Genomic DNA, 16,532 nt, shown 5'->3' on the forward strand with positions numbered 1-16,532 from the left:
GTTCTCATCAATTCCTAATAAAGTTGTGAATGTTCTAACAAGGGTTCAAGGTCCTTTAATAGGGATTAGTCCTTTAACAAGGACAAATTTACTAAATGCATTGTAATTGACTCTTGACATGGTCACATCCTTAGTATGTAATATCTAGCAAGTGTCATCCCCATTGAGCTTTTCCCTTTGATCAAGGTTTTTTCTCAAGAACAATCTCCAATGTGTTATGGTGTTGGCTTTTTTGTTATTGCTCATTGCTATCTTGTTTGTCGGTGATCAGTTTAAAAAGTTTGTAATTACTTGCATTTATACATGATTGATTCACCCAACTCAAGGATCTTCTTTACCCTAGCCAAGGCACAAAGCTTTTACAAATCTAATATTGAAATTATCATCTTGTGAAAAACCTCCATTTAGTATAACATACTTTTGGAACGTATTGAAGTTACTATATTCGGAAAGGAAATTTTTCATGGCCCCCATTTGAGGGGAACTTAGCAAGTAAATGACTTGATTGTATCTTGGGGAAGATTATGTCACTTGTAAGATAAGTTTGTTTATTTTAATAATTAATATAATTGTATATTTTTGTATCAAAATATTTCAATAAGAACATTTAAATAATGTTTAATTGATTGTAACTACTTTTTACTTTTTTATTTTTTATTAGGGATTATTTCATGTTGAATTGTTATTTTAATTTATATGTTGAAAAAAGTGCAACTCAAATTAATAAAACACATGACAAATTTAAACATTGAAAATTATATCAAAGAAATTGTATAGAACATAACAAAAGATTATGCTTAAATATTTTCATTACAAAATTAAATTAAAAAATTTATATTATAACTAAATATATTAAATATTAATTAAGTAGTTAGCCTAATATTAGTGTTAGAATTACAATTATTGATTTTATTCTTAAATAAAGTGTAGATAGTAGAGGTCATGCAGGTTAAATTAGTGTTATTTAATATTTAAATTAATTATTAAAAAATATTGATTATGTTTATAAATTACTATAAAAATGTTACCATATTTTGTTTAAAACAAATAGTGAACAATGTACAACTATTTTAAGTTTTGAAAAGTAGATAGTATTTACTCTTTTTTAATACAACTATTTTATATTAATCTTTAATAAATAATTAATAATGTACAATTATTATTAAATCTATTTTTTTCTTATTATTATTTGTATATCTTTTCAATATTTAAACTGTGTTATATTAGGATTATTATGCATAGTAGTTGGAACTATCCTAATAGACATGTGTGCAAAAAAGTTGAAAGTATAACTTGTTATCAAGATTCAAATGTGTAGTTTTTGAGTCAAACTTGTTCACTTGTGTTCCATGTGTTAATAAATAGTATCGGGATGGGTCAAGTCCTAGTTCTTTACTTCTATGAGCATCACCTAGATCTAATGAGAGCTAAATGTTCCATTTATTCTCATGAGAGATGGGTTTGTGTGAACCAATGCTCATAAAACATGGGTCAATGAGATTGACTCAAAAAGTACACAATTGAATCTTGATAGCAATATCACATTTGACTTGTTGTGGAAAAATATATCCTTATCATGTTACAATGTAGATAAATCATTTGCATTATTTGACAAAATATCTCAGTGAATTGTGTTCACATGGAACACAGTTATTGGAGGAAATGCACAAAATGGATTTTTTGTAAAAGGTTTAATAAAATTTCAACCAAATATCATCATATGGTTTATAGGTAGAAACCATAACCTTTTTCAGTTCTCCCTACCGGTATTAAAATGGGGCTTTAGACTAGGAATTGAGAATCCATCAAAATATAAAGGATGGAGGATTTTAGATAGATGTTGTAGTTGCAAATGCATCCCTGTTGCGTCAAAATGGGAGAGCTTTGGAACATGGCATGTGTATTTATCAAAGCATAAAGAAAAGGTGAATGTTGTCATGGAACACAAAATTAATTAGATGAAAAGACTTTATAAACTTTCAAAAAAATGTAATTATTAGGTGTAACCATATATTTCACAACTTTTGGTAACATCCTTCCTACTTATGCTAAAATAAAAAGTTTGAAAAAGAGTATAAACATCCATCAAAACATAATAGGCAAACGATATAAAATGTCGAAGTGCCCCAATCCTCAATTCTATTCGCATACTTTATGCTTATTATTATTCAATCTTAACTAAACATTAAGTTTAATCTTTACCTAAACCTGAACTTAATCCTAACCAATCCTCAACTCTACTTATAATTTTAATTCTAAATTTATTACCACTCTTTTTTCATCTATATAATATATCCTATTTTTGGGTCAAAGAACAATGACAGAAAATGAATTAATAATGATCATCATCATCATGTTATAATATTATAAAATGAAGTTAAACATTAAAAGAACGAAGACCCACCCGTTGTCTGTATTAAGATTTCATGGGTGTTGCTGCTAGTTTCTAATAACAATATTCGTACTTTTCTTGATTCTCACGTCTCCAGGGCTCCCCCAAAACGAAATTCGATTACAGTAAACTTGTTCATTCATTTGCACACGATATCTACGTCATCTTAATGACGATGAACGAGATCGTCTGATCGGGAAAACTAAAAGAAACAATTCTCCCAGTAAAGAACGACGTGCAAATTTCTGTATGAAAGCGGTTGGAAAACCTAAGACAGCAGTTGGCTCGGAATTATCCATTACAACTGCGGGATACAGACTTTGTGCTTTGACCGCTCAATCCCAAGTGATCGCTTGCTCTTGTTGCTAGGTTTTTGGATTGCAATTCAGTTTTGAGTGAAGGGAATTGAATTGACGATGGAAGGAGAGGGCGCAACGGTGAAGGTGGGCGGATTATGGTCAGGAACAATCCAAGTGGATTTGGACAAGTGGACTGTATCTATGCTTAGAACTGAATTGGGCAAGAAAACAAATTGTTCCCCCGACACTCTCAATGTAATTTGTGCTGGTAGAGTTCTTAAGCACGAATTGGCGGATACAATCCTCCGCAACGTTGGTTTTAAGTTCAATTCCAAAATATTAATCGGCAAAGTTGCAGCCGATCAGGGAAAAGCAATCAGTGATGAACTGACCACTCAAACCCGCCTTGCTCGCATCAAGTATGTTATCTCTTTCTCCCAAACCAAACCATAATTGATTGTTCGCTATAAAATTAAGTCCTTTTGTTTTGGAAGCATTCTTTGTGGTTGTTTGATCCAATTTCTGGAATTGCCTTTACCTGAATAACAAAATCCTTTTTTCCTCATCGTGATGACTCATGTTAATGATGGGACATCGGGGCAAACTAAATTCACACACCTGTTTAAGAAGCCTCTCTCAATGATAACTTTTAATGTCAATGACGGAACATTGAGGCAAACTGAATTCACACCCGTGTAAGAAGCCTCGCCGAATATATCATTTACCAACTGTAGTTTGCATTTCTCATTTGAGGAAGCTATAAGTCGAGGGTAGGTTTTGGATGTCTTTTTGTGCAACTCTTCATCTAAGCGCTTGATTGAAACCGTTATGCTATTAAACAAATTGGCAGCATAGATCATTTGCACCTTTGATAATGCATCATATGTTTTAGTTGAAATAGATCAATAATTTTTAAATTTTATTGCAAGTCCTTTTTCTGACCGGATAACATAAAAGTAGTAGCTGGTAGAAGATAAAATCACGGTGATTCCAGGGAAATCACGGACCAAAGCCCAAAACCTTAAATTTGTTCCCCAGAAATATAAACAGCAAACAATTACAGAAAACTTTAATGGCAAGTAGCAACATGGACGGTGGAATAAAGATATTTTGCTTTTGCCACTATTAGAATACTAATTATTTTCCATAACATCCATTGTATCTGTAACTGTACGGAAATGGTAATGGTTGCCGTTGAAGTTATCCAACTTAAAAAGATTTGACAGAGGCCTGGGCAGTGAATTTACTCCGAAGAGAAGATATCTTTATTGAGATGCCTGTTGACTCGGTTCCCATCCTCCAACATTATCTTTTTTATACATGCGAATTCTTTCTGTGACACATGGCTCAGAAATTATTAATTTATTGTATTTCCTTTGTTTGGAAGTGGCTGTAATGTTCCCAACAATATCACTGTTAAGAGGAAAACATCAAGCGGCAAGTTTCAAGAGGAATTGGGAAAATAGGGGTAGCTCAAGAGATTTTACTGTCAACCACTTGGAGAGCTTTTAAATAGTATCCAGACCAAGGCTCAAAATTTATCTTCAAAAGCTTAAAAAGCTTTGATGGTGATTTCACGTTGGTTGCTAATTTGCCACATGCAATTTATGTTCATGCTTAATGCTATATTTGTATCGAAAAGATTTGCCTCTGCATCTTGCAAAATCACATGGGGTCTTCAAACTCTTTGTAACAACCTGGACAGTTTTATATCCTTATTTGTTATATCGTGGAACACCAACACACATCTCCAACCATAATCCTCAATGCTGGAGAAATTCCAACTTCCATTATCAAATTCCCCTGCTTTTTCCCATTTATGTACTATTTTTCTTAACAATCTCCATAATTTTTCATCCTCGGAACTTGTATCTCTTCTGTGAGTGGAGCCATCACGAAGTAGCCAGTCCATCAAATGAGAAAAGTGATATTGCAAATGTGTGTGTGTCTTTAAAATCAGCACAATATTTGTGATCATTCTATGAACTCTGCCCTGAACAAAAGAGAGCAATTACTATATTAGATTGGTGCATACCAACCCCAATTAGGGTGATTTAGTGATATTTTGACTAAAAGTGTTCATCCAATAAAAGAAGATTTTTCTGTAAGGGACCCTTGGAAGAAACGATTATATTGATAACCATCATGCTATGCTGTATTTCCCTTAATATCAAATGCATAACAATACTTTCCCAAGTGGAAAAACTTGCATAGCTTATCTGCTACATTTAGGACCAACTGAATACTATGTGGGAAGATAAAGTTTGTAAATTTCAAATCAATATGTCTCCTACATGTGGGATTCAAATATTGTTTGTCATAGATTTGTAAGTGCTAGCTTGTACAAGTTTATTTAGGATTCAAGTTTTGTCATTGGTTTGCTTGAAAAACATATATTCTTATGTGTTGTACAGAGCTGCAGTAGATGCAATGACCAAGAGACACACTAATGATTCATTCCCAGTTGATCAGTTCAGTATCGAACTCGAGAATCAGCATGGGGAAAAGATGTCATCTGTTTCAGAGACTGATCAAAGGTAGTATTTTATGATGGCTTTTAATGTTTCTTTTGCATATGATACCAATGAGGTGATACATAACATAATTAATTGTACTTGGCACGAATACAAATGTCAGTTTCACTGTCATTTCTGTGAACAATATATTTGTTGTGCTCGCAATCAATGTCCCTTACTAATGTTTTTCATCCTAATTGTATAAACTTGTATAAGTCTTTTCTTGTGAACCATATTGAATTAAAGGATGCTTTTCCTTGAACAGGGCTGTTATGATGGGACTAATGCTTCATGCAAAAGGTCGACATTTAATTGAAAAGTCACAATATAAAGAGGCTCTTGAAATACTTTCCATGGGAGAGGTATCTAGTGCATTTTTAACTATTAACTCTTCAATTTCACAAACAGTCATATTATTTGCCAGTCCTCGCAGCCAGGATAGGTTTCTTTGTTCTGATTCTGTTTGTTATTTTGGCCTAAAAGTAAATGGCCTGAAATAAGTAATGGACATTAATAACGAGAAGTACATATATTCTAATCAGCAGTGCATGCTAGCTGCATGTTTTAATTTGCCTTTCCATTGCCCCTGTCACTAGACATGGAAATAGTGAATATTTGTTTTTCTTATATTACTGTTGCATTTCACTACAGGAGGCCTTTACCCTTTGTAATCAAAAAGTACTTGAGGTGAGTATTTGTGATCATGCTGTCCTTTCTGAGCAAAATGTGTTGTAATTGTAAGTTTCGGACTTTCAGTCATTTACCCGTGAATATTTCCTTGGTTCCCTGTATTCAGATGGTGGACAATGTTCCTCTATTGCAAATAGACACAGTTTGGTGTTATTTCATGTTGCGCGACATATCCTGTTTGTCTATGGCTGGGAGACGCTTAAAAGAAGCTCGCAAAGGGCTTGAACGCTGCTATGGTGCCAATATGGAGAGAGCTAGGGTTTTGCAAGGAGGGTTTTGTCCAGAACTTGCTATGTACGATAAATTAGTTCAAACTTCTGAGTACAGATTGATGATAGACCTTACTAGAAATCTATTTGAAAGTGTGCTAAGCTATGTTTTTCATCTTTATGGTATTCTATCATAGTTATAAAATACTTCTGAGCATGCCATACATGCCAGGAAGTGAAGACTGAGAATTGTTATTGAAGATTTGGGTTTGTTCTGTTTCATTTTTTTATTATATCAAGAAATCTCTACTTTTTAGGCCCTTACAGAGTGATGGCTATTCGACAGATTTACACGACTGGAGCTTCTGGAAGGGATTGTTGCATACCATACTGAATTATTTGAAGAATCACACAGGGCACTGAAAGCGGCTCAAGAGAAGTATAACAAGGCATGTGAATGATACTCAGTTTGATCTATAAATGCATTTTACTTGTGGGCCATAGAGCACTTGAAGCATACCATGCTCCTTTGATTTTAATTTCCCCTGTAAATTTTGTTTTCGATTTAAATGTAAATAAATTACACTTATTTTTATGTTAACTAAGGTTGATCATGTAATTGTCTAATCCTATGAACAGCTTCAGGTCCCAGATGAAGCTTTGGCACAGCTGGTTAGCATGGGTTATACAGAGCAACAGTCCAAACGGGCTTTAAGAATGTCTGGTCAAAATGTTCAGCGTGCGGTAGAGTTTGCCATTGAGGAAAAAGAAAGAATTAATAAGAGAATACAAGAAGACAGACTGAGAAACGAAGAGATCAGGTGGATATTAAACTTTTCATCTAAACAAAATGTTATGTCGGAACATAGTGTCATGGCATTAGGGATTCAAAATGCACACAAGAACTTGGAAAAAGGATGTTTGCATTTCTGAAATGTGCTTGATTACATGATGAGATAATTAAATGATTTCTGGCTGGCAGAGAGCAAAAATCTTATGGCAAGACACCAACGGGAAAGGCAGTAGATATGACAATTGTTTCCAGACTTGCTTCACTTGGGTAAGTGAAAGCAACTGGTTTCATATTCAGTGTTATTACTGGACAGTTGCCAATGAGCACATATATGATTCTAAAGTATATACTATATTTTCTTACAAAGCAATTATGTATAGGGTGGTCAATAGATTTGATGAATACAAAAATAGATCTGACAATTTCTTGGTGTGCTTTAGGTTTGAGAAAGCCCTAGCATCAGAAGCACTTCGAAAGAATGAAAATGACATTCAAAAAGCCTTGGATGATTTAACAGATCCTGCTTCAAACTCTGTTCTGCAGGTAGAGTTTTATAAATATGAAAATGCCCTTACACTTTTGAAGAAAGTTTCTAGTTTTATGTTTATCTTTCTTGTAGCTGATTGGAAAATGTGATATCATGATATTCTGCAGCATGCTGTGGACTCCAGGAAACGGAAGAGGAGAAAATCTTACAAAGAAGAAGATATTGCAGAAATAGTCTCCATGGGTTTTGAAAGAAGTAGAGGTACTTGATAAATCACTATGAAACTACTATTTTCAATCATTCAGACTGCCATTACATAACAATTATTTTGAAATGTATTTATGATTTTGGGTCAGTGGTCGAAGCTTTATCAAACTCTGGTACAAAAGAACGTGCAATAGAGTTCCTTCTTACAGGGTTCCCAAATCAAGCTGGAGGGTCCTCTAGTGAAATTTCATCCGAGGGAAGTTCAGCTGCTACAGAAGATAGCCAACCAGAGAACGCTTCTGGGTTTCAAGGCCAGATGCAAGATGAGATGGGGCATCAGATCAATAGTAAACCCCTAGAAGAGCGAGATAAAGAGATGGAGGAAGAGATTGCAGAGAGCTTGACTGGAGACCCTCTAGCAGATTATGACATTCAAGTTGAAGAAGAGGGTAGAGCCATTGCAGAGTATTTAACATTACTTGCATCATCTGCACATGATGGAAAGTTAAACTAATTTTGCAAAGAATTTTTTTCTTCACAATGTTACTGAGGGACAAAGCATGTAATTCAGATAGCTTATGAATTGGAATTGCCGCTATAAAATTCAATACAAAAGCGTATGAGCATCTATGCACATTGTAGATTGAAAACACCTGCTATCAGAAATCCATTTTGCTTTCTCCTTGATGTGGTGGTTGTCAAAGTGCACTTCGGAAGTAAAGTTTATGAAATGCAATTTCAGTTTAATATGGAAGTTTAATTATGTTTCAGGTTCTTGAAGTTATGGAAGTTTAATATTTTTGGTGCAAGGTTTTAAAGACAATGTATCTTGTAGGGAGACTTATTAGTCACACTAGATTTTTGGCTAGCCTTGGTGAGTGTTTTTTTCATTTCCCAAAATTTTCTTTGTTTTTGATTACTCATCAAGTGCAAGACATAATTAGGGCTATAGAATTTTGTCAAGTCCTGACTTTTGGAACTATGATGTGCAATTTCTTGGGGTGCTAAAGGTATGAGAAAGTTGAGCCTATAATTTTGTTAGGACTTTATCATTTTGTAGCTTTCAAGGGTTTCTCTCCTTTCCAGGATGTAGGTTGGAAAGATGATATTGAAGGGTGTGATGTTGAATTAAGAACTTGATGAGCATGAATATCAGGAACTAAAAATTAATACAGTGGTGTCCATAAAAGTGTTATTATATCTAACTTGGAAAAATAGAGAGCACTTTACAACTATATAATAAGTTATTCATTTCAACAGACAGGCACCAATGTATGATTGTTCAGTTTGATTTTAGTTAAAATAAACATTACCAAAAACTGAACAGAGGGCAGTACTTATGTTGAAACTTGTGACATTCCAAGCATATCGCTTGCAATTAGAATTTCACAATGCATTCTAACCTGGAGTTTTGCCATACATGGCAGTTGGGAACATTTTGCTACCTTTGGTAGAAAAATTAACTCAAAAAGGTTGTGTCTGGTCCCATTGTTACACACTTGACGTTTTAATTAGAGCCTTCAAAAAGAAATCAATATAGGTTTATCTTTTTTAATGATTATTAGAGTCGGCAGGAAAAATTACTGATGGAAATTAATTGAATCTTTAAAGAATCTGTTGCAATCACAAAATTGGACACATTGCTGATAAGTTGTCCTTAATAGTCACTACATTTTTTTCTTAACTTGTGCCAAATAACCATGAGGAATAGACTTGCAGTGTTTACTTACATCATATCAAATATCTTAGTCTTCTATTTTGGGATATTTTGGCTTTCAAGAACAAGGCAGGAGAAAGCAGTAAATCTGTTGGCACTGCAGAATTTGAAACTTCTATAAGTGATTATCTCTCAATGTGTTTCACAACAGGTTTGAAGAAGAATCACCTTCTTCTGAGAAGTATGCAGAAGCAGTTTAGGGATGTATAGCCATATTGTTTTAGTATCAGTTGACCTCAATAAACCTGATAAATCTCTATCAGAAATTTACAATTTTTCAGGGTGCGTATCAGTTGATCTCAATAAACCTGATAAATCTCTATCAGAAATTTACAAATTTTCAGGGTGCTTCTAGGAGACTTATAGAGATACAGAAACTGAAGTCTCCTAATGTCTATAGACATCCCCATATAGGTTTTTAAGATGGGGACCTGTTTTTATGAGGGTCGGGGTATGAATCTCTTTGTAAATATGCAGTAAACATAAACATAAGTGAGGCAATCTAGGCATATAGCTTGCAAGTAGAAATTTAAAATGCATCATACTATGCAGTTTGCCTATGCATGGACAACAGGAACTTTTTCCTATAGTTAGCTGATGCATTTACCTTAGAATGGTTGTGTTTAGTGCCATTAAAGCATCCATAACTATTTTGAACAAAAATTATTGTGTTTGCCTAAAATCTAAGTTTTTGCTGTAGCAAAACCCACATGTTTGCCAAGTTATCTATCAAATATGACTTCTTTTTTATAGATCTCTCTTGTCTTAGATATTCATTCATCAAACCACTTTGAAGACAAATAAGGGGACACACAATTCTATAATTGTAGATATTTCATTTCAGCAGCTTAAGGGAATATTATTTATTCAATCATCTATGGGAATATCCATTGCCAAGATTATTTTCAGAGTAAAAAGTGAAGCCCTCTCTTAACAAACTAGTGGTTTGAAATTCAATAATCCAAAATTTACAAAGTCTTAGGTGAAAATGGCTACAAAAATATCAAGTTTAACTTCAAATGCAAATGTGTGAAAAAGACGAATTAATCTCCTAAAACTTTACCTTGTACAAAGAGCCTTGGGCATGCATCTTGTGAAATATACCAATTTGGAACCAACAAATCTGCCTTGTATAAATGAATTTGCCTCACTAAAATTTTGACAATCAAAGCTTTGGAAGGATGGAACTGGAAAAAGATATGCTTTTGAAACCATTCTTAACCCTGCTTTGCATGATGGTGCAAGCTCATGAGTACTTGAATGAAGTTGGCTTGTTTTTGTTTTGATTTTTTATGGGCCCAAAGGCTTGTAGCATATCTTTTGGCACTTTAGGCATTTTGTGCAAAAAAGCAAGCATGGCATGCCTCAAGCGAATGAGGATCTTCTTTTTTTTACTTTTTTTGAGTTCTACAACACAAGTGTTGCAAAAGGCTCTTCTTGTTTAACTTCTTTTAAATTCTACAACATAAGTGTTGATTTTCTAAACCAGAATAGCATAACATGCAATAAATAGAAAACACAAACAGTTGACATGATTATTTATCCTGGGAAAACCCTCCCACTTGAGGAAAAAACCCAGCCACATTGAAAAATAGATCCTTTTATTGATACTTCTACAATCAGAATGTTTTCTGCAAGTATCTCACAGATACTTTTACAAATGATTGACACTTCAAATGATCACACACAGGTCATTCACAAAAATGTCTGTAGCAGATACGAAGATGTCTCACAAAATTACACTTGAATCCACACAACACTATATACAGCAACATCAAATACTAGCTCTGTCTTTTCGAAAACATAATCATTCCACAATGATCGCACCTGCTAACCATACACTGGACTTGTATAGCAAAACAATCATCAGCGTAACACACAGCTGATAATGATCGCACCATATATCATTATTCAACGACTGCTACATATTTCGCACATAGTAATACCCTGCAGAAGATTATCAACACCGTCAAAGTGATCCTACAGGATATCAAAAGTCATCTACTTTGTTTGTCAGCAGGTCACAAGAAGGTTAAAAGATTAACAGTTGCATTACAAAACCTCCTCTGATTCCTTTCTTTGTAGCTTGAAGAAAAAGATAGAGCATCATCGGGGTGATATCAACTCTTCCTTGAAGCACTAGCTTTCATGTGCTACTCCAGAAGAGAAGCCTGATCCATCACAAAGGATGTAAAAGAATGTGCTCAGCCTTCATGGCTGAATACAATTTACTATGTGAGTTATTGACAATTAGCATACCTATATGCTAATGCATCACATATCTAATATGCTTGTCCATTGGTAACCATAGTATATCATAAAAGAGGACATAAACACACCAAATTAATACATATCTGCATCAAAATCAATGACATTCAATGTTTACAGCATAATATATCTCGATTCTCAACCATCTCTTAGTTTTGTCGAATTTTGTAGCATCAAGATAGATCTTGTTTCCTCTGATTATTGGTGATATTGCTTGTTCAACAGTGACTGGGCAGCGGTGTATGGTTCTAGTGATGATATGTTATCGTGGATACAGCAAGGCAGCCTTGCTGCCTATGCTGGCATTTATTGTTTTCCAAGTGCCATTTGTGTTTATACAATGACAGTTCACTCCTCTCCCTTGTCGGTCTTCACATGTCTCTTCAATGCATTTACTACATTTGTAACTGCCATCTATTTGTGTGGTGTGTGCATTGATTCATCTTGGGTCGTTTCTTATTCTTTCGTGGTAGCTGCTTAGTCTGTCCTATCAGGTCCAGAAGAACTGATTGTGTTTTCTCTGAGGAATTTTTGAAGTGTTGGAGAATTAACTTCTTTTATTTATTCTTCCTATTCATTGATTTTGTTAACAATGTGCATGGTCTCTTGATGTCTTGTAGCATTCCTTTGATGTACTCCCGTGATGTGTATCCTGTGTTGATAATCTTCAGGAGGGTATTATTATGTGTGAAATATCTGTAGCAGAGGTTGAATAATGATAAATGGTACAATCATTATCAGCTGTGTGTTATGCTGATGATTGTTTTGCTATACAAGTCTAGTGTATGGTTAGCAGGTGTGATCATTGTGGAATGATTATGTTTTGGGAAAGACAGAGGTAGTATTCAATGTTGCTGTATATAGTGTTGTGCTGATTCAAGTTTTAATTCTGTGAGACATCATCATATCCGCTACAGACATTTTTGTAAATGACCTGTGTGTGATCATTTGAAGTGTCAATCATTTGTAAAAGTATCTGTGAGATGCTTGAAGCAAACATTCTGATTGTAAAAGCACCTGTAAAATACTCAGAATTTGAGCTCTCAATTAAAGGATCTATTTTTTGTTGTAGCTGGGTTTTTCCCTTGAGTAGGAGGGTTCTCCAAGGATAAATAACTGTGTCATCTGTTCGTATGTTTTTTGGTTTTCTGTATATTGCATGTTATGCTATTCTGGTTTAAAAGATCAACAATAAGTGTTGCAGAAGTGACGAATGGTAGCATTTTGGTATGTTTTACAGAAATGACCTATTGATGCACTTCATGAACAAAAACAAACTTTTCTCAAGTTGTTTCAGTTTTTTTTAACTAACCCAATGTGCCTAGGGAATGTTCTTGGCATTTTAAGATTTAATTTTTTTTTCAAATTGAATTGCACCAATGCATCCAACTTGAATCCAACTTGAAATCATCATAATATTCTGTTTAACTTGAATAATGTCGAGATTTTGGTCAAAAATGTATCCAGAGGAGCTTTAGGCAACTTTGCCTCCTTTTGCCCATAGTTTAAAAACTCACAACTTGCCAATGCCCAATAGAACCAATTTTGACTCGGGCTTGACAACTCAGTGAAAATTCAGAAACATAAAAAGTTTTGGAAACGTTGTCATGATGTGAAAGTATGCTTCATTCAGGAATGGAAATTGTTGGAAATATGATCATTTATGTCAGAGCGAAATTGTTGGAAATACTATCATTGATGACTAACGTGGTTGATCTCAAAGTTTGGGAGATTGTTAGTTATATTGGCTTTAATTGGAGGCAACTAATGAAATTTTATTATTATGACTTAGTTTTATATTGCTGATCTATATCTTTGAAGTAATTAATTTGACATCCAAAGGGGTTAAAAAAAGGGAAGTGTATTTGTAAGTATGGTTTGTGTTAACAAGGGGAAACACAGACCAAATTTTTAAGTCCCGAGTAAATTTGTACGCTCTTCTTTTATCCTCGAATCAATTATAAAAGGGTCTTGATGTAAAGTAGTTGCAGGAGATATCTTTCACACATATATATCTGCAATAGTTGTCTCTGTGATATGGTTCTGATGCTGCCCATTCATCTATATTCGATGATGTTGTTTCATCTAAACAGCCAATCATCTCTCTTAACATCAGTGATTACCCTACCATTGAAGACGGAGCATATAAAACTTGAAGAGCTCATTTTTACGTGATGGTTATTTTCATTTTTAGTATTGTATTCACTGTGGGTCTGTTGTTACTGCTCGAAGGTTATTCTGGTATTTGTGGGACAATCATTCATATTAAATATCGTCCATATACAGTGATTAATATTACATGCACAATATAGAGCTTTTTATTATTTCTTCAGTTGTTTAGTTTTGATATAGATTGTAATTCAGAACACTGGTTATTTCATCAATACAAGAGACATTTTTTGTGGCTGGATTTTGAGCCTCAAGTTGAATGGTTTTCCCAGGATAACTTTTGAGTTTGTAGTATTATCTAATTTTGTTTTGTGTTGTTTATATCAGTTTTTGCTATAAAATCAATATGGTATTAGAGCAAGTTTTAAGCAAGTTCAGGAATCAGGTTTCTTCTCATTTGAATAAGTTTTTTTAATCATCAAGATGGTTGACAGTCTAAAGGTTGAAAATAGGCTTGACAGCGCATCAAATTTCACCTCTTGGAAAATCAGAGTTCTTATCTCATTGGAAGAAAATGATCTTCTAGACTTCGTGGAGAAGAAGGCTGTTCCCGAGCCATCTGATAAGGCTGAGAAAACTCGATGGAAGAGGAATGACATTAAGGCTAGGAAATTTTTGATAGATAATGTAAAGGATCATCTTGTGCCTATCATATTCATAATGAAGACAGCTAGAGTCATGTTCAAGACTCTTCAAGACCTCTATGAGATCAACAATACCAACAGAGCTTTCGCCTTAAGACAGCGACGACTCCATCATATTAAAATGACTAAAGGAGAGTTGGTCATTTCCTACTTCATTAAAATTACTGATTTAAAAGACCAGCTATATGCCATTGGAGATGCAGCTGAAGATAGACACCTAGTTATGTTGGCAATGAATGCTCTTCCTCAATCTTGGGAGTCCTTTATTCAAGACATTTGTGAAAGAGCTGAAATTCTCAAGTTTTGATTGTCTTAGAGCTGATTGCATTCAAGAATAATCCAAGTTGGCATCAAGAGGAAATGGAAGAAGCTCTTATAATGAAGAAAATCATGTTCTTTTTGCTCAATAGAGGGAAACGAAGAGAAGGAAGAAAAGGCATTTTCAAGAGAAATAAAGAAAGTATATCTGATTTAGCTCCTGTTCCAAAGAAAGATTTATCTTACATTAAATGTTTCAGGTGTGACAAATATGGTTACTTTGCTGAAGATTGTGTAAAAAGAACTAAACATCATGTTGATGAGATGTCACCTAAAAAGGAATCCAATGACAACTTAGGAGGATCTCTATTCATCTCAGCTCTTTCAAGCAATGTTCCAATCAACAACACTTGGTAGATTGATAGTGGTGCTTCTTGTCACATTACAGGATATCAAGAGCATCTTTTTGCTTTTGTAAGAACCCCAACCGGTTCTAACTTGAATTCTAGTGGTTTGACATTTTGTCAACCACTTATCATGCAAGCTTTCATCCACTGTAAAAAAACCCTGTTGTTTCTGCTTTATATTTTTAGATTTATTTTAAATACATTTCACCAATAGTTGGCCTGCAATGTCTAAACTGAATTTTCTAACCTTCCTTGTGCCAAATCTTGTTATAGAACATTAATCCATTGCAAAATTATTTTGTCAAACACTTGTCATTTTGGTAATGAAATGTAGCCCATGTGTTATGCCAAAAAACTCTTCAATGCATATGTTGCAGCTCTCTGTAAACCCTCACATTGGCTGTATGGAGAAAACATGGCTGCTAGAGACTCCAGCACAGCCAAGAGAACGTTGTGAATAGGGTGTAGAAATCCAGCTGAGACCAATCTGCAGTACATTAAAATGGATGCCTAGGGCTAGCAATATGCAGCTTCAAACAAGATCAATTGCTCAGAAATTTCCTTCAATATCTTCAATTTTGGTAGTATATCAGAACACAATTAATGGGCAAATCAACCCACTAAGTGCATAAAATCTGAGAGAAATTCACAATTTCTCCAGCTATCAAACCTTCAATCCCATGAACTCACAATTCACCAAATATCAAATGCAATTGGAATGAATCGATCCATGTCTAGAGGCTTGCTTTTATAACAATTTGAGCCGAGACGCTTCTACTTTACACCAATGACTAGTAGCTTCTTGCATACACTTTTCACTCAAATGCAAACTTTTCTTCTGGTTGCATATTTGACTTTCAAATGATGTAAAATAATAATTATTTACTCCAATACTTTAACTATTTCCTTGGCAGAGGCTTCCGTAAATTAATTGAATAAATGGCCCTTTCCAATAATGACTCAACACTCAAGTGGAATTATAAATCTAAATAATAACTTTATAATAATCTATTTAATGATTTAAATACAATTTGGCCACTGAATTAATAAAAACTGTCAAAATACTTATCCTTTTACGATATCGTCTGAAACAAGAGTCTCACCGATTATTTTCCCATGTGACCAAATGAACTTTAAAAAAATAGAAAGGTTCCCTCTCAATCATCACTAGACTTACCATAAATACTAAGTACATGAAAGTAAGCCCAAACGAAGTCCAATCTAAGCCAAACAAAAGCCAAATTAGACCATACTGAATTGTGGAGAAGACAAGACCCTCCCATAACTGCACCTCTACCTTAGAAGTCCCTCTATCTACAATAATTAACCTACAAGGGTCAATTATAGGCCAATCTTGCTGCAAAACAAGAACAAACTAAAATGGGGACATTACAAATTTGGTAGAAAGAGAAACCAATTTACATTTGATAATTGGATATGATGAGAGTTATTCAGTAAAAGGTGTTGAAGCCACTT

General features: G+C 34.2%; 2 protein-coding genes across 2 annotated transcripts; both read left to right on the forward strand.

The window, feature by feature from the left end:
• The first annotated feature begins 2,386 nt into the window (after positions 1 to 2,386).
• NUB1 (ubiquitin-associated (UBA)/TS-N domain-containing protein) lies at positions 2,387 to 8,280 on the forward strand. Its single transcript, XM_089792159.1, has 11 exons — positions 2,387 to 3,110; positions 5,106 to 5,228; positions 5,473 to 5,569; positions 5,859 to 5,894; positions 6,004 to 6,191; positions 6,453 to 6,555; positions 6,746 to 6,927; positions 7,089 to 7,166; positions 7,340 to 7,442; positions 7,554 to 7,647; positions 7,743 to 8,280. Exons 1-11 carry the CDS (start codon positions 2,809 to 2,811, stop codon positions 8,105 to 8,107), a joined length of 1,671 nt encoding a protein of 556 aa, XP_089648285.1. The 5' UTR covers positions 2,387 to 2,808; the 3' UTR covers positions 8,108 to 8,280.
• A 5,890-nt stretch (positions 8,281 to 14,170) lies between these two features.
• On the forward strand, positions 14,171 to 14,698 carry LOC149548133 (uncharacterized). Its single transcript, XM_089794229.1, has one exon. It carries the CDS (start codon positions 14,171 to 14,173, stop codon positions 14,696 to 14,698), a length of 528 nt encoding a protein of 175 aa, XP_089650355.1.
• The last annotated feature ends 1,834 nt before the right edge of the window (positions 14,699 to 16,532 follow it).

Source organism: Cupressus sempervirens, chromosome 7 (genome assembly GCF_028749045.1).
Source record: "Cupressus sempervirens isolate cs-2001-9-10 chromosome 7, ASM2874904v1, whole genome shotgun sequence".
NCBI lineage: Eukaryota > Viridiplantae > Streptophyta > Pinopsida > Cupressales > Cupressaceae > Cupressus > Cupressus sempervirens.